Source organism: Lycium barbarum, chromosome 5 (genome assembly GCF_019175385.1).
Source record: "Lycium barbarum isolate Lr01 chromosome 5, ASM1917538v2, whole genome shotgun sequence".
Lineage (NCBI taxonomy): Eukaryota > Viridiplantae > Streptophyta > Magnoliopsida > Solanales > Solanaceae > Lycium > Lycium barbarum.
Genome location: NC_083341.1, coordinates 135,584,725 through 135,605,521, shown reverse-complemented (window position 1 = coordinate 135,605,521; position 20,797 = coordinate 135,584,725). Strand labels below are relative to the sequence as shown.

At 38.3% G+C, this 20,797-nt stretch overlaps 1 protein-coding gene across 4 annotated transcripts; it reads left to right on the top strand.

Annotated features, from left to right (window-relative positions):
* Positions 1-5,086: 5,086 nt before the first annotated feature.
* On the top strand, positions 5,087-19,930 carry LOC132641741 (uncharacterized). 4 transcript variants are annotated; one of them, XM_060358818.1, is made up of 8 exons: positions 5,087-5,365; positions 5,637-5,722; positions 7,187-7,252; positions 18,121-18,187; positions 18,387-18,614; positions 18,721-19,182; positions 19,353-19,425; positions 19,673-19,930. In XM_060358818.1, exons 1-8 carry the CDS (start codon positions 5,213-5,215, stop codon positions 19,789-19,791), a joined length of 1,254 nt encoding a protein of 417 aa, XP_060214801.1. In that variant the 5' UTR covers positions 5,087-5,212; the 3' UTR covers positions 19,792-19,930. The 4 variants fall into 4 exon arrangements, with proteins under 4 accessions (XP_060214801.1, XP_060214802.1, XP_060214804.1 ...); XM_060358821.1 differs by lacking the exon at positions 5,087-5,365 and adding an exon at positions 6,667-7,072 and having other exon boundaries at positions 5,642-5,722; positions 19,673-19,929; XM_060358819.1 differs by lacking the exon at positions 7,187-7,252.
* Positions 19,931-20,797: the final 867 nt, after the last annotated feature.

Here is a 20,797-nt window from a genome sequence, read left to right as displayed (position 1 = left end):
AAGTAGATTCAAAAAATATATTTTCTTCAAGTGTTTCAACCCTTATAAAGGTGTATAGCAACGTGGAGTAGTTGTTGGAAAGAAACAAGGAGGTGTAGCATGTTAATAAGGTTGAAGTTCGGCCAAGATTGAAGACCAAATTGTAAGGTAAGAATGATCATTTTTCTTGTGTTGTATGATGATTTGAATGTACAATTCGTGCATGTTGGTATTGGACTGTTTTTCTTGAAGATGAAATGGGCCGTGTGTTGTAGACCTAGATGGAATCATGTTTAATCTTCTTGTACATGTATTGGGAATGAATTGAATGTGTTGTAGTGTGGATAAATGGATGAAAATCATGAAGTTGTTGTAGTTGTGTTGAAGCCGTGTAGGGGGCTGTTTTAGGAGAAGTTATGAACTGTTTTGTGCCATATTTTGATTGTTGTTGTTATGGACATTGTGGTGTATTGTATGCATGTTGAATATGTGAATTAAGGTGTTAAAGAAATGAATTATGTTGAAGCATACAAGCAGTCCAAAATAGTGGACTATCTTAGTGCTAGAGGTGAAATTGTATGTGTTGAGTGTTGATTCTTGTTATGAACGTTTAGTGGAAGTGAAGCATAATGATTCAAGTTGAAATTGAGATGAATTGTGGGTTGTTGTAAGAATGGAAATGATGCTAAAACAGTTCCAAGAATCATGAAAGTAATGTCATTAAACATGTTGTTGTCGTTGTAAGGTTTTAGTGTCGACAATGTAGCTATTTGCGTACGAATTTGGTGATATATTTATCCTGTGACTGCTGGTCGTATTTTACTGAAATTATATGAAATGAAGACATGAAATAAGGTGTAAGAATCATATGTGGTTTGCTTGGTATGTTCGTAAACGTTTGCAAGAATTCCGGGCACCTTTATGTTGTTGGTTAGGGACTGTTTTGGGCGTTTTGTTGATTAGGGACTGTTTTGGACATGCTGTCTTCTTTAAATTGGAAAGACTAATGATAGTTAAGAATATATATTGTATTTACGTTGTTTGGGTTGTTGTAAAGTTGTTACACGAAAACGTTAAGGCTACGGATTATTAGGAGTAACTTGAGAATGTAGTAGCCGTATGTGAATCGTTATGGAATGTTGTGAATGTGGGCTATTTGGAATGTTATGTGGGCTGTCCGGATTGGTATTGAACATATGATTATTGATGTTGGATTGGTTGTATGTAGTTGGTTTGAATGCGAACGAAACGTCGTTTAAACGTTAGAAAGGGATTGTGAGCGTCAAAATACGTATTAAATTCCTTTGTAGACTAATTGTAGCTCTTGATATCTTGATATAGGATAAGTGTTTTTGGGCAGCAAGTACAAGTTATACTACGACTAAACGCTAAAGGTATGTAAAGCCTATTCTTTCTTTCTTTTGGCATGTCCTAGACGTAAGTATGAAACGATATGAACCTTGGGGTAAATTATACTCTCTAGTTCCATGCATGACGTATGATTCTATATTTCCTTAATGCTATTGTCACGAGCTTACAATATGAATGACTAATGAATAATGTATGAAAGTTCCTACTCTTAAAGAATTGCACAAATAGAGGCATACTTGACTTTCAAAAGCTACACCATGTTAAGTTGATACATGTACACGAAATCTGAAACGTTTCTTGTTATAGTTTGTTATGAGACTTAAAAAGAACTGAATATGAATATTATTTTGACCTTTAGAGCTGGTTAGTGCTTGTCCATTGAGTCTCAAAAGATGAATTGCATATATGTGGTTGCTATTTATTCTGCTCGTGCTTACCGCTATATCCTTCACTGAGTCCCGGGCCAGGACACGTTTTCGTGCGCATGTTTACTATATTAATCACCGAGTCCCTTACTAGAGGGACGGGACACGTTATATATATGATGATATGATGATATGATGATGTGATGATATGATGATATGGAGATGGTGGCCAGGAGGGCATATATTCCTTATTACCGAGTCCCTCAGGAAAGGGTCGGGACACGTCTATGTTTATGTTTATGATGCTATGATTTTAATTACCGAGTCCCTTACTAAAGGGCCGGGACACGTATATGTTTATGTTTATGATGCCATGATTATAATTACCGAGTCCCTCATTAAAGGGCCGGGACACGTTACATATGTTATCTACAGAATGATTTTGCAACTTTGATTACAAAACTCTACATTGATATTGATATGAGAATGATACAGATGAAATATGTTCAAAGGAAAGTTTTATAAAATTCTGTTTGTTGCATTGGGTCCTACACACCTTGTCTCAGTATGAGTCTACTTCTATATTTCATGCTTTACATGCTCAGTACATATTCCGTACTGACCCCCTTTCTTCGGGGGGGCTGCGTTCATGCCCGCAGGTACAAACGCTCGTTTTGGAGATCCGCCAGCTTAGGATATCTATTCAGCTACTTTGGAGTGCTCCTTTGTTCCGGATCCTAGCTTGTGGTATAACTCCCTTGTGTTGCATATATATGTGTTTATTCGGGGTACGGCGGGGCCCTGTCCCGTTATATGATACTGTCATTACTCTTAGAGGTCTGTGGACATCTGTGTGGGTCTGTATATAGTTGTTGTTGCGATGTATGAACATGACTTATGTTTGGGGCGTACCCATTCGTGATGGCAGCCTTGTCGGCTTGCGTATATATATATGTATATATATATATATATATATATATATATATATATATATATGTTGTTGTTGAAAAGTTTTAACACCTCAGAAGACATGTGCATATGACATACATAATTGTGACAGCTTTAGAATAACGTCCTGTCTTTTCTAAACAAATGAGTTCATGATATGCTAGCTGTAAATGACTATAGTTAACAAGTGACATGAGTGTTCAATTCGGGCACTAGTCACGGCCTACGGGGTTGGGTCGTGACAAAAATACTCCTGATCTTGACTAAATGGATTTTAATTTACCCCCACGTAGACAATGCCACGGCAAGTGGAATGCCCTCGCCGCCCACTTGGCATTTTCGTCGTATGTGTCATTCACATAGATAAATTATTTTTTTTTTAAAAAAAGTGAAATTGATTTTTTTTATTAAAAAATGGTAAAACTGATTTTTTTTTAATAAAAAATCTGGAACAATGGAATATTTATTTTATATTTGAAAATTTGATTTAGAATTTTTTTTTGAAAAACTAGAGTTTTAATTAAAATATATGTAAAAAATGGTTTTTTTTTTTTTTTTAAAAAAGAAAACTTGATATTTTTTTTTAAAGTGTCCTTAAAAATTTTCAGATTGTCAAGATTCTTTTAAGACACTTCTTTGAAAAAGAATTGGAAAATAGTGAATTAAAACTGGAGTTTTATACAAATATGGAAAAATTATTTTTTTTTAAAAAAAAATGGAAAACCCAATTTTTTAAAAAGATAATCCCGAAAAATTAGATTATTTTTTAAATCTAGAAACAAATTATTAGTTTTCTTCTTTATTCATAAAAAAATCAGTATTCTAGATTTTAAAAAAGTCTAGGTTTTTAATCAACAATTCAACTTTCTAGATTCCTTTTTAGAAAAATGGGTTTATTTAGTTTTTCATATTTTAAAAAAGTACAGGTTTTTAAATAAAACAAAAATCAATTTTCCAGATTTTTTTTAAAATAAATGGTTTAGCACATTTTTTTTAAAATTTAGTTTTCAAGATTTAAAAAGTTTCAGATTTTTTAATAAAAAATACAGTCCAAATTTATTTTTAAAAAATGGGTTTTCCACTTTTTTTTTAAAAAAAATAATTTTTTCTGATTTTAAAAAAATATACTCCCTGTGTTTCAATTTGTTTGAACCTATTTCCTTTTTAGTCCGTGCCAAAATGAATGATCTCTTTCCTAATTTGGAAACAAATTCACTTTATGAAGGTTTTGTAGCCACACAAATTTTCAAGGCTTATTTTGAACCACAAGTTTCAAAAGTCTTCCCTCTTTCTTAAATGTCGTGTCCAGTCAAATGAGTTCATATAAATTGAAACGGAGGGAGTAGTTTTTAATGAATTTTCCAAAATTGATCTTTTTTTTTTTAAAGAAAAGCTGATATGGAGCCTCACATGTGCCTGTAAGTGTTTGTGCACACTTACTGTGCCATGTGACAATGCGGGGGTGAATTAAAATTCAGTTAGCTAAGATTAGATGTGTTTTTAAGTGTGACAATAATTCAGTGACTAAAGTGAAAGTTCATGCTAGGTTTAGGGGTGTTTTAGTCACTTCATCCTAATATTTATGTTTTTATGGGAACTTTTTATTTAGTGTAATATAGAAAATATAAAGTTAATTGTTTCTATTTTTTTTTAAGAATAATTAAAGAAAAAAAAAGTGTCTTAGCGGTGGGAATATAAACAGTAGAAAACAATTTAAAATTGAGACAGTCAGCACAAAGAAAAAAAAGTAAAATATTCTTTTTGAAACAGACTATAAAAAGGAAAGTAAGATAAACAAACTGAAATGGAGGGAGTACTTATATTAACATAGCAAAAGTTACATAGTTCCTACTTCCTAGATTATTACATTGATGGACATTTCTGCTGAAATTTATCCTTTTTAGAGTCTTAAGTACATAGTAATGAAGTACATCAATGGGAGGAGTTCAAAATAATAGGAAATAATTTTCCGCTTGAACACGTTGCATTTTTGCTAACAAAAAACATACTTACTTTTTTTTGCTAATAAAAGATACTTATATTACCTCGGGTATGTCCTAGTGCTTAATGAACTAGGAGGAGAATCATGCGGAGGCAAAAGATACTCTCCCTTCTCCTTTTCTATATCTTTTGTTTTCCGTGAAGTTCATAGTTTGAACTTGTAATCCTCTGTGCTTGTGAGCCATTCACTGAATCAGAGACATTACTACAACTTACTGCAGTGAGAGGGGCTGTCTTTAACTGTGACCCTTTTGGTACAATTTCAGAATAAATACATTTAGTACTAACAGTAGAGATGGATGTCTGAATTGGGTGTCTCTGGAATCTTTACTGACACATCCATATTTGAAGACATTTATGAAATGGTTTATTCTTGTATTTCCAAAAAATAAATTAAATTAACTTTTTACATCTGAGTGCCAGGAAGAATCTGTCATCTGACACTGCAACTATTATATTATCTTGAAGTTTTCTGTCTGTCATATTGCCGTGAAATTCGTATTGCGTATATTTTTGGTTATGATGATTAGGGATATACTTTGTACTACATGCTGAAGCATGAATTACTTGTTAATCACAGTAGGAGAATTCCTTGTCCACGCCCTGGACGTATTTGGTTGGAGCAAAGAGGTATCCAACGATCGCTTTATTGGCACATAGAAGCTCGCGTTGTTTTGGATCTCCAAGAATTCATTAAATCAGTAAGCATATGAAATCTGTGTATATGATAGTTTGTGGGAGCTGTGACACTCTAATCAATGGAGGCTCAGGGAGAAATTTGATTGGGTATTTTAAATTAATAGTAGACTATCAATCTTTATGAATACAATCCATGCTTCTCCAACTAATCTTTTGTTTTGTATCCATTTCTTGTGGGAGTAATAGCATTCAAACTCATAACATCCATCATGTACATAGCTCATTTGTTCTCCATGATTTGGCTGATATCTTTTACAAATTCTCCAAATTTAGGATAATGTTCGCGAGCTCCATTTCTCTATGGTTGACGGTGACTTCAAGAAGTTTGAAGGCAAATGGTCTGTGAGAGTTGGAACGAGGTACAATCTTTATTTGAGCAGACAGAACTTTGCTTTTCCTAATTTTCCTTTTATGTTGTCTTCAAGAGTAACCTAGATAGGAGAGTGTGGAGGTCAAGGATTAGGGTAGACAATTACTAGGTAGTCAAGCGGCTTCTCTCTCCCCAGTGGTAGAGCAGGGTTCTAGGCTGGAGCACCTACATGCTCCCTTACCTGTATTACTATTGTTATGCTAGCATTATCTTATTCTTCATTTTTATTACTAGTGTTGTTACTTTTACTTTGGTTATCCTTACTATTTTTGTTGTCAGTACTTTTCTTTCTTCAATATTTTCATCATAGCTAGTTTACTATTGCATTTTTTTTCTTTTTTCATTTCAAACCTATTCTGAGAAACGATTTTCTTGAGCTGAGGGTCTATCGAAAACAACCTCTCTACCCCCACAAAGGTAGGGGTAAAGTCTGCGTACACCTTACCCTTCCCAAACCCCACTTGTGGGATCGCATTGTGTATGATGTTGTTGTCTTCAAAAGTATCTGCAACTGCCTTTTTTCAGAAAGTAAGGTAGTAGTAATATGGTAGATTATGAGAGGATTTTCCTCAAACAAGTTGCTTTGGCTCTTCCTTTGGGTTTCATTTGCCACTACCAATTCTCAAACGGTTTGAAGCGTTTGAGACTAGACTTCAACGACTACAATTTTCTCTTCAGAAACAAAAGCCATATTTCTGCTATATTGAGAGTTCTGCTCTTTTGAAGTTAGGCCTTGTTTCATCTGTTAGATTCTTTTGTGGTTGGCATGTTTTCAAAGACCTCAACCTCAAAACAAATTTCAGGAGGTTAAAGATAGAGTGAAGCCCTTTGAATGCTGCAATTAAATGTCAAAGGACAATTTCCTCTAATGTACTTATAATGCAGACATACCGCTACATGCTATACTAAGTTTCCTTTTCAGGTCTTCAACAGCTATACTAAGTTATGAAGTAAGTGTCATACCAAGATTCAACTTCCTGCCATTTTCTTGGAGAGGATTATCAGGTCAGATCTCCCAGTAAATCTTCAAGCCTTGTCCTGTAGAGCTGAAAACAGTTATCAAGGTGATCGGAGTGTTTCCCTCACTTTTGCTGATACCAAAGAAGAACCCGGTTCTTCCCTTATTTCCTCTAAGAGAGATATTGATAGTGTCATATCGCATGAGAATATATCTTCCAGTGACAAATTAAAGGACAAGTTTGTCAAAGCCACTTTTGGCCCGTTGGCACCAGCTACATGTGATGCGAGTAATAATTGGGGAATATTTGGGAAAGATTGCAGACTTGACAAGCCATGTGTGGTGGATGAGGTCCATCTCTGAAGATTTGATGGCCTACTGGTAATTAATAGACTGTATACTATGACTTGTGAACCCGTATTTTTTTTGGTAGTTCCTTGATAGATTGATTTTGGATGAAGGAAAATGGAGGTGTCCATCGCTCGTTGTTGCTAGTATTACAGTAAAAGCTCCAGTCCGTGAAGTATGGAATGTCTTGACTTCTTATGAAAGTCTTCCTGAGTAAGTTTTCAGGGCTTTCCTGTAATCATGGTTTTTTTTTTTTTTTTTTTGAGATTATTTTCTGTGGTAAAATTTTGGTCATGTGAACTCATTATTGATATCTGTTTTCTCTGATGATGACATTTCACTTAACGTATATTAGACAACCTTAATGTGCTTTTTAAGTGTCACAAGTGAGGAACAAATTAGTCTTGCTTTGATTTATAGATATCACTATATGTTGATTGGCTAGCTACATAAAAGTTTCTTAAGCTGCAAAGTATAATATAAGGTAGCATTGTCTAGTTTATCTTTGTCACGCCCCGAACCATGGCCTGGACGTAACACGGCACTCGGTGCCTGACTACATGTGACCGAACGAACCACATGACTTGCTGAATTAACATGATTTCATATTATAAGCGGAATATGACGTGAATGCATGATGAACCTTTGTACAACATAATAGGTCATATTACATAATAAAGTACTTGTTTAAACATGAGTGTGCCCAAATGTCCATATGACTTCAAATGTCTATCATGACATAACTGATTTGTCTAGTCTATGAAACCTCTATTTTGAGTTTGGACTGGAAGTCATACGTACTGGGACAAGCCCCCCAGCATACCTTTACATGCAAAACTACATAGAGAAGACAATGCTTAAAACCCCGAATGAAATGGGGCTCACCAATAAGCTAGCACGAGCAAATCCTAATGATCAGAAGCGTCGTCCTGTAAATCCGTACCTGCATCGTGAAATACAGGCCCCCGGGAAATAAAAGGGGACGTCAGCACATTGAATGTACTGGTATGTAAAGAAACCGGAAGAACAACATGGGACATAGAATAACATGATAGGAACTAAAAACTGAAAACTGGGACATGAACATGAGCATGAGCATGAGCATGAGTACATAACATGGAATTGAAACTGAAACTGAACATAAAACATGAGTACTGTAAGCATGAGATAATCTGAAATGATCTGTAATAATCTGTAATACCGACATAAACCACCACGGGGAGAAGCGTGGAGTCTGATCTCTGCCCGATCAGCTAAGCCATCTCGTACCTTGCCGGGGCACGAGACATGAACATAACATAAATGGATCCAAATCCCTCAATGGGGAACATATGAAGGAATCGTCCTACTGGGCGGAGCGATTCTTATCCTACGTTGGCATACGTAGTTTCAGGCTATCTGAGCCTTCTCGGTATTATTACAACTCCCGAACATGAAAATAACATAGTTGGCTAAGAAGCCCATGACTTTCGTGAATTAACTTGTACTTGTCTTGAAATCATGATTTTCACGAAAGGACTTGTAAACATATTTTCATGAAATAACTTGTAAAAATAACTCATGCAGTTTCATATGAACATAATGAGAACACATGAGAAAGAATTCATGATTCATGGATTAAGCTAGGATTCCTAATGTCCGAAATGGAGGTTTAGGAACACAATAACGAACATACATATGGAATTCATGTTCATACATACATACATAATTACGGGCTACCAATACATTGGGTTTAATGCCCTAGGAGTTGAACTTCATAGAATTTACTAAACGGATCACGGGGAAGAACATAGAAGTTCCCACATGTGGATGGAAGTTCTACATACCTTAACCTTCCGCTTTTGAGCGTATCACAATGTCCTTCACCCCCTTCAACTTCAATATATAGCATACAAGTCATAGGGATTCTATATTAGCAACAATATCAATGTTTTGTTCATCTAAGCATTTTATCAAACACTTAGTGGGCATGAAGCTCTATAACCCTCATTAATGGTGTTTTCTTCACCAAATCCCCATTCTCTTACTTCTAGTCATTTCTACAATCCCATTTAGATGCAATTAACATCATTCTTCATAATCCATATGAATACAACAATCCCAAATCAACAACCCAACAATTCTAACATAGTTCATATAATTATCTTCAACAACCCAATCATTATTCTCCCAATAAATCATCGATTCACAATTATAAATGATTTGGGAGTAGAAATATTACATTTTGGGTAGTCACCACGAAATCAACACTCCCAAGCCCGATCTTTAGCTTAAAATGACGACCACAACTCGTACTACACTTTATCCTTCACGAGCTTTAGGATTCGGGGCCTTAAAATTGGTTGATTTTCTCCTTCTTCTCTCTAAATTTCTCTCTCTCTTTTTCCTCTCTCTAAAATCTGAAATGAGGGGAAAAAAATGAGGCTTCTAGGGTTTCATTTTCTTTAAATACCAAGGGAAAATGGGTTGACCCAACTTGAAAACGGGTCGGGACTGTTCTGTCTTAAAACGTCCATATCTCCCAATCCCGACGTCGCTTGTGAACCCACAACCTATGGTTGGAAAGATATTTCAATAATCTACAACTTTCATTCTTTGAGTTTTCCCAAATTCTCAACTTAAGATGGGGTTATGGCCTCCCGAAGTCAGTTGACCCGAATCTCAAATGCGGACCAAAACGCGCCCACGTTACGGTACCGTAACACAGGGTACGGACCGTAACGTCGCGTCGTACCCTGATGAAAATTTCCAGAAACTTTCTGGAAATTTTCCCTGTGTTACGGTCCGATGTTACGGTCCGTAACACAAGGTACGGTTCGTAACACGAAGGGACGGACCGTATCTTGATGAAAATTTCCAGTGAGGTTCTGGAAATTTCGTCTGTGTTACGGTACACTGTTACGGTCCGTAACTCGTCACCGTAACGCAGGCGATTTTCCAGCGAACAGGCTTCAGTCAATGGGGCATAACTTTTTGCACATATATCCATTTAATCCCCATAATATACCGTTGGAAATCTTGTTAATAGGGCTACAACTTTCAACAAGGAAGTTCTTCCAGATACACAACGGATCAAGGAGTTATCGTTGCCCGAAATAGACCTGTCAACCCACTAGAACTTTAATGATATGAGTTTAAACTTGGTTCCAAGATGCGGGGTGTTACAATATCTCCCCCTTGGGATCATTCGTCCTCGAATGATGGATAATGGTTAAGATTATGGCTGGACATGGCTTGATTACATGAATGTGAAGGAAACATGACATGAAACATGAAGACTGAACTAACATGACTTCATCTCATGGAAACATGAATACATGAACTTGAACGTGAAACATGAGGCATGAATACATAAGGAACATGACATGGAAACTAAAGGTATTTACCTTGAAAACTATCTGCCTGGTCTTTGAACAAGTGAGGATATCTAGATTTCATGTCCTCTTCGGCTTCCCATGTGGCCTCTTCAACCTTCTGACTCCTCCACAAGACTTTTACTGAGGCTACTTCCTTAGTTCTCAACTTGCGAACTTGACGATCAAGAATGGCTATAGGGATCTCCTCATAAGTCAACCCGTCCTTAAGTGTGATAGTATCAGTAGAAACAACCAACGATGGGTCTCCTACACACTTCCTCAACATGGACACATGAAACACGGGATGTACAGCTGCCAAATCTTGTGGCAACTCAAGTTCATAAGCCACTAAACCGACCTTTCGTAAAATTCTGTAAGGTCCAATATACCTGGGACTTAGCTTCCCTTTCTTGCCAAATCTCATAACACCTTTCATGGGTGAGACTTTAAGGAACACCCAATCATCAACGGAAAATTCTAAATCCCTTCGTCTCACATCCGTATAAGACTTTTGGCGGCTCTGAGCTGTTTTCAAACGCTCCTGTATTAACTTGACTTTCTCCATAGCTTGATAAACCAAATCTGGTCCTAATAACTCTGCTTCACCTACTTCAAACCAACCAATTGGTGACCTGCACCTTCGCCCATACAGAGCCTCAAATGGTGTCATCCCAATACTAGCATGATAACTATTATTATAGGAAAACTCGATGAGTGGTAAGTGATCATCCCAACTACCTTTGAAATCCAAGACACATGCGCGCAACATATCCTCCAGAGTCTGGATAGTACGCTCTGCCTGGCCATCTGTTTGGGGATGGAAAGCTGTGCTGAGGTTCACTTTGGTACCCAATCCTTTCTGAAAGGATTTCCAGAAATTCGCTGTAAACTGAGCTCCACGATCTGAAATAATGGACACTGGTGTCCCATGCAATCTGACAATCTCACTAATATACTGCTTGGCATAGTCTTCTGCTGAATATGTGGTCTTGACTGGCAAAAAGTGTGCTGACTTAGTAAGCCGGTCAACGATCACCCAAATAGAGTCGTGCCTCTTAGCTGAACGAGGTAAACCTAATACAAAATCCATATTGATCATTTCCCATTTCCAAACAGGAATATCAATATTCTGAGCCAAGCCACCAGGCCTCTGGTGTTCAGCTTTCACCTGCTGACAGTTCAGGCACTTAGCTACAAAATCTGCCACACTCTTCTTCATGTCGTTCCACCAGTACATCTCCTTGAGATCATGATACATCTTAGTGGAACCTGGGTGAATAGAATACCTGGAATTGTGGGCCTCCGACATGATTCGCTCTCTGAGTCCATCTACATCTGGGACACATAATCTGCCTTGGTACCTCAAGGCACCATCATCTCCCCCTTGTTCAAAAGCCGTTGTCTTATGTTTGTGAATCCCTTCCTTCAGCTGCAATAAATAGGGATCACTAAATTGTTTCTCCTTGACTTTAGCGACTAGAGAGGAAATAGTACTATTCTGAACAACCACCCCACCGTCTCCGGATTCTAAAAGTTGGACTCCTAGATTGGCCAAACGGTGAACTTCCTTCGTCATAATTCTCTTATCCACATCCACGTGGGCTAAACTCCCCATGGAATGCCGACTAAGAGCATCCGCTACAACATTCGCTTTTCCCGGATGATAAAGAATATCCACATCATAATCTTTAAGCAATTCGAGCCATCTCCTCTGTCTAAGATTTAGCTCCCTTTGCTTGAAGATATACTGCAGGCTTTTATGATCCGTGAAAATATCAACGTGCACCCCATACAAATAATGTCGCCATATCTTAAGCGCAAAAACTACAGCTGCCAATTCTAAGTCATGAGTCGGGTAATTTCTTTCGTGAACCTTGAGCTGACGAGATGCATAAGCTACAACTTTACCATGCTGCATTAAGACACATCCGAGACCAACTCCCGAAGCATCACAATAAACCACGAATCCTTCGGTTCCCTCTGGCAAGGTCAAAACTGGGGCAGAAGTCAATCTTTTCTTCAGCTCTTCAAAGCTTCGCTCACAAGCATCTGACCATTGGAACTTAATTTTCTTTCGAGTCAACTTGGTCAACGGAGCAGAGATAGAAGAAAATCCTTCCACAAAGCGCCGATAATAACCTGCCAGACCCAAGAAACTTCTTATATCAGAAACTGAAGCGGGTCTGGGCCAACTCTTTACGGCGTCAATCTTTTGAGAATCAACTCTAACACCTTCACCCGAGATCACGTGGCCTAAGAATGTCACTGATTTAAGCCAAAACTCACACTTTGAAAATTTTGCAAAAAGCTCTCGCTCCTTAAGAGTCTGCAACACTATTCTGAGATGTTCTGCATGTTCGGCCTCATTACGGGAATACACCAAAATATCGTCAATAAAGACAATGACGAATAAATCGAGATAAGGCTTGAAGACCCTGTTCATAAGATCCATAAAAGCAGCTGGTGCATTTGTCAACCCGAATGACATAACGAGAAATTCGAAATGGCCATAACGAGTCCTAAAAGCTGTCTTAGGAATATCCACTTCTTTAACCTTCAACTGATGATAACCTGACCTGAGATCAATCTTGGAATAACATTGGGCACCTTGCAGCTGATCAAATAAGTCATCGATTCTAGGAAGAGGGTACCTGTTCTTAATGGTGACCTTGTTCAGCTGTCGGTAATCTATACACATACGTAAAGAACCATCCTTCTTTCGGACAAATAGTACTGGTGCACCCCAAGGCGAAACACTAGGCCTAATAAACCCCTTATCAAGTAGATCTTTCTATTGGGCTTTTAACTCTTTTAACTCCGCTGGAGCCATTCTGTATGGTGGAATAGATATCGGCTGAGTATCGGGAAGTAAATCAATTCCAAACTCAATCTCCCTGTCAGGAGGGACTCCTGGAAGATCTTCGGGGAAGACTTCCGGAAATTCATTTACAACTGGAACAGATTGAAGAGTTGGAGTTTGAGCATCTGAATCCTTGACCCGAACTAGGTGGTAGATATAGCCCTTGGAAATCATTTTTCTGGCTTTTAGGTAAGAAATGAATCTACCCCTGGGTACTACTGAATTACCCTTCCATTCTATGACTGGCTCATTAGGAAACTCGAATCTTACCACCTTAGTTCTACAACAGACTGTGGCATAACATGAAGCTAACCAATCCATACCCATGATCACATCGAAGTCTACCATTTCTAATTCTGCTAAATCAGCTATGGTTCTGCGGTGGTAGACTAAAACTGGGCAACCCCTATACATATGTCTAACTGTGAGTGATTCTCCAACGGGGGTGGACACTTCAAAGGGTTCATACAAATTTTCAGGTTCAATACCAAATTTCTTAGCAACAAAAGGGGTTACATAAGATAGGGTGGATCCTGGGTCAATAAGGGCATATACATCGAAAGTGAAAACTGTTAGAGTACCTGTAACAACATCTGCCCGAGCCTCTGCATTCTGACGGCCTGTCAATGCATACATGCGGTTTCGCCCCCCGCTTGCGTTCCCAGCCCTAACTGCATTGCTCCCCTGCTGGGCCTGATTATTACGAGGGACTGCTGAATTTGTGGTTTGCGTCACATTACCTCCGGTACCTTGCCTAGCTGATGGACAATCTTTCTGAATATGGCCCCTCTGGCCACAACCATAACATACATTCCTGCCCATGAGACACTCACCTAAGTGTTTCTTATTACATTTGCCGCATATCGGATAATTATAGTTCGACTGACCCCCACTAGTTTGAGAGTACGAACTTGATGGCCTGAAATTCTGCCTCTTATCATTGCGGAACTTAGGGGGTGGGGCACTTGCTGTGGACGGAGCAGGTGCTGCTGACCTGTTCTTGAAGAAGTTCCTATTTCGGTTCCCGCTGAACTGTCCGGTAGATTTGACCCTCTTGTTGTACTCCTTGTCTTTCTCTTTTTGTAAGGCTTCTTCCTCCTTTAGCCTTGTCTCCTTGCCCTGCACAAAAGCAACCATCTTGGAAATAGTCATGGTCCCATTTTGTGCAACAATATTGGCTCCATCATACAAATGGGAATCAAGACCTCCCACGAATCTTCTCACTCTTGCCCTCATATCAGGTACCATGTGTGGGGCATGCTTTGCCAGACTAACGAATTCCAAATAGTATTCTTGAACTGGCCTGCCATTTTGCTTAAGTTTCAGGAACTGTTCGGCCTTAGCCTCTCTGAGCTCTATTGGCATAAAGTGGTCTAGAAATGCGCTAGCAAATTCATCCCATGTAGCATCAGGTGCACTCTCACCTCGAGACAATTCCCAAGATTCATACCACGTGTTAGCAATGCCCTGTAATTGATGAGCTCCAAAAGTAGCTGCTTCTGTTTTGGTAACTGTCATAATCCTGAAGATCTTTTGGAGAGCGTCAATGTAGTCCTGAGGATCTTCATCCTTTTTCGTTCCCGTGAATACTGGGGGATTCATTCTGAGAAAGTCCTTTGCCTTAGAAGACTCCCCATTACCTCCTGAACTTGGCCCAGTTTCCTGACGTTGGGTCTGAGCTGCTACTAGCTGGGTGAGCATATTGATAGCACTCCTAACATCCCTATCCGAAGCATTCGGAGGTGTAACAGTAGAGGGGGTTGGAGCTGTTGCCTAAGTCGGAACAGTATCTTCGTGAGCTACTTCGGCGGCAGCCCCTTGGCTAGTGGTTGTGTTTTTCTTCTTGTAAGTTCTTTTGTAAGGCATTTTCTGAAAACACGTATACGCACGAGTTAGGAAATCATCCTAAAAATACTGCTCTAATTGCACGATCTAGAATATGAAAGAAATGAGACAATCCTGAATGTCCTGGTGGTCAACTGTTTATATGTGTGGGGCCCTCACACATATAAAAGAGACCCCGCTAGACACGGTTTCATAGACTCCCTAAAGACACTTGAACATAGGCTCTGATACCAAGCTTTGTCACGCCCCGAACCATGGCCTGGACGTAACACGGCACTCGGTGCCTGACTACATGTGACCGAGCGAACCACATGACTTGCTGAATTAACATGATTTCATATTATAAGTGGAATATGACGTGAATGCATGATGAACCTTTGTACAACATAATAGGTCATGTTACATAATAAAGTACTTGTTTAAACATGAGTGTGCCCAAATGTCCATATGACTTCAAATGTCTATCATGACATAACTGATTTGTCTAGTCTATGAAACCTCTATTTTGAGTTTGGACTGGAAGTCATACGTACTGGGACAAGGCCCCCAGCATACCTTTACATGCAAAACTACATAGAGAAGACAATGCTTAAAACCCCGAATGAAATGGGGCTTACCAATAAGCTAGCACGAGCAAATCCTAATGATCAGAAGCGTCGTCCTGTAAATCCGTACCTGCATCGTGAAATACAGGCCCCCGGGAAATAAAAGGGGACGTCAGCACATTGAATGTACTGGTATGTAAAGAAACCGGAAGAACAACATGGGACATAGAATAACATGATAGGAACTAAAAACTGAAAACTGGGACATGAACATGAGCATGAGCATGAGCATGAGTACATAACATGGAATTGAAACTGAAACTGAACATAAAACATGAGTACTGTAAGCATGAGATAATCTGAAATGATCTGTAATAATCTGTAATACCGACATAAACCACCACGGGGAGAAGCGTGGAGTCTGATCTCTGCCCGATCAGCTAAGCCATCTCGTACCTTGCCGGGGCACGAGACATGAACATAACATAAATGGATCCAAATCCCTCAATGGGGAACATATGAAGGAATCGTCCTACTGGGCGGAGCGATTCTTATCCTACGTTGGCATACGTAGTTTCAGGCTATCTGAGCCTTCTCGGTATTATTACAACTCCCGAACATGAAAATAACATAGTTGGCTAAGAAGCCCATGACTTTCGTGAATTAACTTGTACTTGTCTTGAAATCATGATTTTCACGAAAGGACTTGTAAACATATTTTCATGAAATAACTTGTAAAAATAACTCATGCAGTTTCATATGAACATAATGAGAACACATGAGAAAGAATTCATGATTCATGGATTAAGCTAGGATTCCTAATGTCCGAAATGGAGGTTTAGGAACACAATAACGAACATACATATGGAATTCATGTTCATATATACATACATAATTACGGGCTACCAATACATTGGGTTTAATGCCCTAGGAGTTGAACTTCATAGAATTTACTAAACGGATCACGGGGAAGAACATAAAAGTTCCCACATGTGGATGGAAGTTCTACATACCTTAACCTTCCGCTTTTGAGCGTATCACAATGTCCTTCACCCCCTTCAACTTCAATCTATAGCATACAAGTCATAGGGATTCTATATTAGCAACAATATCCATGTTTTGTTCATCTAAGCATTTTATCAAACACTTAGTGGGCATGAAGCTCTATAACCCTCATTAATGGTGTTTTCTTCACCAAATCCCCATTCTCTTACTTCTAGTCATTTCTACAATCCCATTTAGATGCAATTAACATCATTCTTCATAATCCATATGAATACAACAATCCCAAATCAACAACCCAACAATTCTAACATAGTTCATATAATTATCTTCAACAACCCAATCATTATTCTCCCAATAAATCATCGATTCACAATTATAAATGATTTGGGAGTAGAAATATTACCTTTTGGGTAGTCACCACGAAATAAACACTCCCAAGCCTGATCTTTAGCTTAAAATGACGACCACAACTCGTACTACACTTTATCCTTCACGAGCTTTAGGATTCGGGGCCTTAAAATTGGTTGATTTTCTCCTTCTTCTCTCTAAATTTCTCTCTCTCTTTTTCCTCTCTCTAAAATCTGAAATGAGGGGGAAAAAAATGAGGCTTCTAGGGTTTCATTTTCTTTAAATACCAAGGGAAAATGGGTTGACCCAACTTGAAAACGGGTCGGGACTGTTCTGTCTTAAAACGTCCATATCTCCCAATCCCGACGTCGCTTGTGAACCCACAACCTATGGTTGGAAAGATATTTCAATAATCTACAACTTTCATTCTTTGAGTTTTCCCAAATTCTCAACTTACGATGGGGTTATGGCCTCCCGAAGTCAGTTGACCCGAATCTCAAATGCGGACCAAAACGCGCCCACGTTACGGTACCGTAACACAGGGTACGGACCGTAACGTCGCGTCGTACCCTGATGAAAATTTCCAGAAACTTTCTGGAAATTTTCCCTGTGTTACGGTCCGATGTTACGGTCTGTAACACAAGGTACGGTCCGTAACACGAAGGGACGGACCGTATCTTGATGAAAATTTCCAGTGAGGTTCTGGAAATTTCGTCTGTGTTACGGTACACTGTTACGGTCCGTAACACGAGTTACGGTCCGTAACTCGTCACCGTAACGCAGGCGATTTTCCAGCGAACAGGCTTCAGTCAATGGGGCATAACTTTTTGCACATATATCCATTTAATCCTCATAATATACCGTTGGAAATCTTGTTAATAGGGCTACAACTTTCAACAAGGAAGTTCTTCCAGATACACAACGGATCAACGAGTTATCGTTGCCCGAAATAGACCTGTCAACCCACTAGAACTTTAATGATATGAGTTTAAACTTGGTTCCAAGATGCGGGGTGTTACAATCTTAAGTAAAGTCTCTCTGATGTTTAGTTCCATGAACAATCAATTGAGATATATATCTAGCTTGATCACACTAATGTTAATTCGTCCCAAATTATTGCAGGATAGTTCCAAATTTAGCAATCAGTAAGATCTTATCACGAGACAACAACAAAGTTCGCACTCTTCAGGTGGGTTGTGTTTGATTTAACTAACAGAATTGAGTACACCGGTCATCTTTTACATTTGAACTGCAAGAATTTGTGTTAGTTCATATTGAAAGTAATAATGCAATACGTTGTATGTCGTAATGAATTATGTTTCTCAAATATTAGTGAGTGGATAACTCCTGGAATCAATAATGTGATGCTTCTACTTGTCCATTTGCAGGAAGGATGCAAGGGTCTTCTATACATGGTACTCCATGCACATGTCGTTCTAGACTTATCGGAACATATAGAACAAGAAATTAGCTTTGAGCAGGTGGAAGGAGACTTCGATTTTTTTCAAGGAAAATGGATGTTAGAGCAATTAGGCAGTCATCATACCCTATTGAAGTACACACTGGAGTCAAAAATGCACAAGAATTCATTTCTTTCTGAAGCAATTATGGAAGAGGTTTGTATCTATGTCTACTCTCTTCATCCACTTAACATTGAGAGTTATTTTCCTGCATTCGTATGACAGGATTCTCTTGATTTTCAGCAGTTTGTGACATTTTCAGGTCATATATGAGGACCTTCCCTCAAACTTATGTGCAATCCGAGATTACATTGAGAAAAGAGAGACAGAGAAACCACTTGAGAAATTTAACCATGATCTATGCAGAGAGGCATCTGTTAGTTCATCAATCAAGGATTCATCTGTTTATTATGATAGGCCAGCTGGACAGAATTCAGAAAGTAGTAGTTTATATTCACCTAGACAAAGACCGAAGGTTCGGGGGCTGCAGAGGGATATTGAAGTTCTCAAAGTTGAGCTCTTGGCTTTTATATCTGAACATGGACAGGAAGGATTTATGCCTATGAGAAAGCAACTCAGGAAACATGAAAGAGTGGATACTGAAAAGGCGATTACACGCATGGGAGGTTTTAGAAGAATAGCTTCATTGATGGATCTCTCTCTTGCTTACAAACACCGCAAACCGAAAGGTTATTGGGATAACTTGGAAAACTTACAAGAGGAGGTTAGTCAGTTCATCGTACTAATTATGAATACATGAAACCAGCATAAGATACTGATCAATGAAGAAAAACACGACTTTCACTATTCAAAAGTTTTACCACCTTTCTTGTTGCATTTCGTATTTTCTTGATTATTTTGATTAAGCTTGGAAATGAATCTGCAACGTGTCAGATCAGTCGCTTCCAGAAGAATTGGGGAATGGATCCATCATATATGCCCAGTAGAAAATCATTTGAACGTGCAGGTATGAAACTAGATTATAAGATTTATTCCTTTTTTGGTTTCACTCCTCGTCCCCACCAACCGCCCTACTAAATGGAAGAGATAAGTAAAATGAAAATGCAGGATACCGCAAGACACAACTCTAGGCCTAGGAAACATTGTGTCTTGTACTGGTTCTTTACCTCACAAATGATTCTGATTGTTTCATCCTCGAGAAAATAGAGTTGTTTGAGACCAAATGTTATAGAGTTGGGGGCTCTCTCCTACAGGTCGCTATGATATTGCTCGTGCATTAGAAAAATGGGGTGGCCTTCATGAAGTTTCGCGTCTTCTAACACTTAAGGCATCCAAACAGACAAGCAAGCCTTGCCAAAGAGAAGAAAGTTGAATTGTTAGCTAATGATGTAAATTGTGAAACCATATTGTCTAAACCGTTTGTTGCACAAGATGCAAAAAGATGGCTCATGAAACTCAAGGACTTGGACATAAATTAGGTGGAATGAGTATTGAATTTTGTTTCACTATACTCTTAAAAAGACAGCTAATTGTGTCAAATGTACATGTATCAATCGAGTATGCTTCAATTCAAACTAATTTGAGTCGACTCTCTCTCTCTCTCTCTTTCTCTCTCTTTTAATTTAATCCAATCCTACATTGGATATCCACATCACCTTCTGCTTGATGTACAAGATGTGTTATTATTCAGAGGTCTCTATGTATGTATAACCAAAAAATAGACTCATTTTCAATGACTTGGTCGAACTTAGTAGTGCATCATCATCTTCAGCTTCTGGATATTGACACAGAGATGACTTATTAGATCCATCATCCTTGATGTCTTTGCTACTGCAGTAAAAATTGAATGCAGAACAAATCTTTTAATTGAAGGCTATCTGGTGCTTTATATACATTGTACCAATGTTTGAATAATAGAATTTAAACTATTATGGTAATTCTTGTTAGTATATCCTCTGACAACTACAAACGCCGCTTTCTGTGGAGAGAGAGTTGCAAACAAAAGAGAAAGAAAATACCAAAAGAAGACTTTAAGAGGCATTAGTGTTGCATTTGAATAAATCATGAATAAGGAAGCAAACAAAAGAAGAAGACTAAAAGCCATATGGAATCATCCCATACTCCAACAAAAAAATTCGTACCTCAAGAGAAGAATTAGTGGATATTAAGTTAGTTGTTCAGTAGAATTATATTTTGTGATTATTATTTTCCAGTCAACCTTAACGTCAAGCTTGTTAGTGGAAATCTGGGAAACCTTTGCATTTTGACTATGTAAAGTCATTAGATCCTTTCAATTTATATGTAATAATTTAGGTAAACTTTGCATTTTGACTATGTAAAGTCATTAGATCCTTTCAATTTATATGTAATAATTTAGG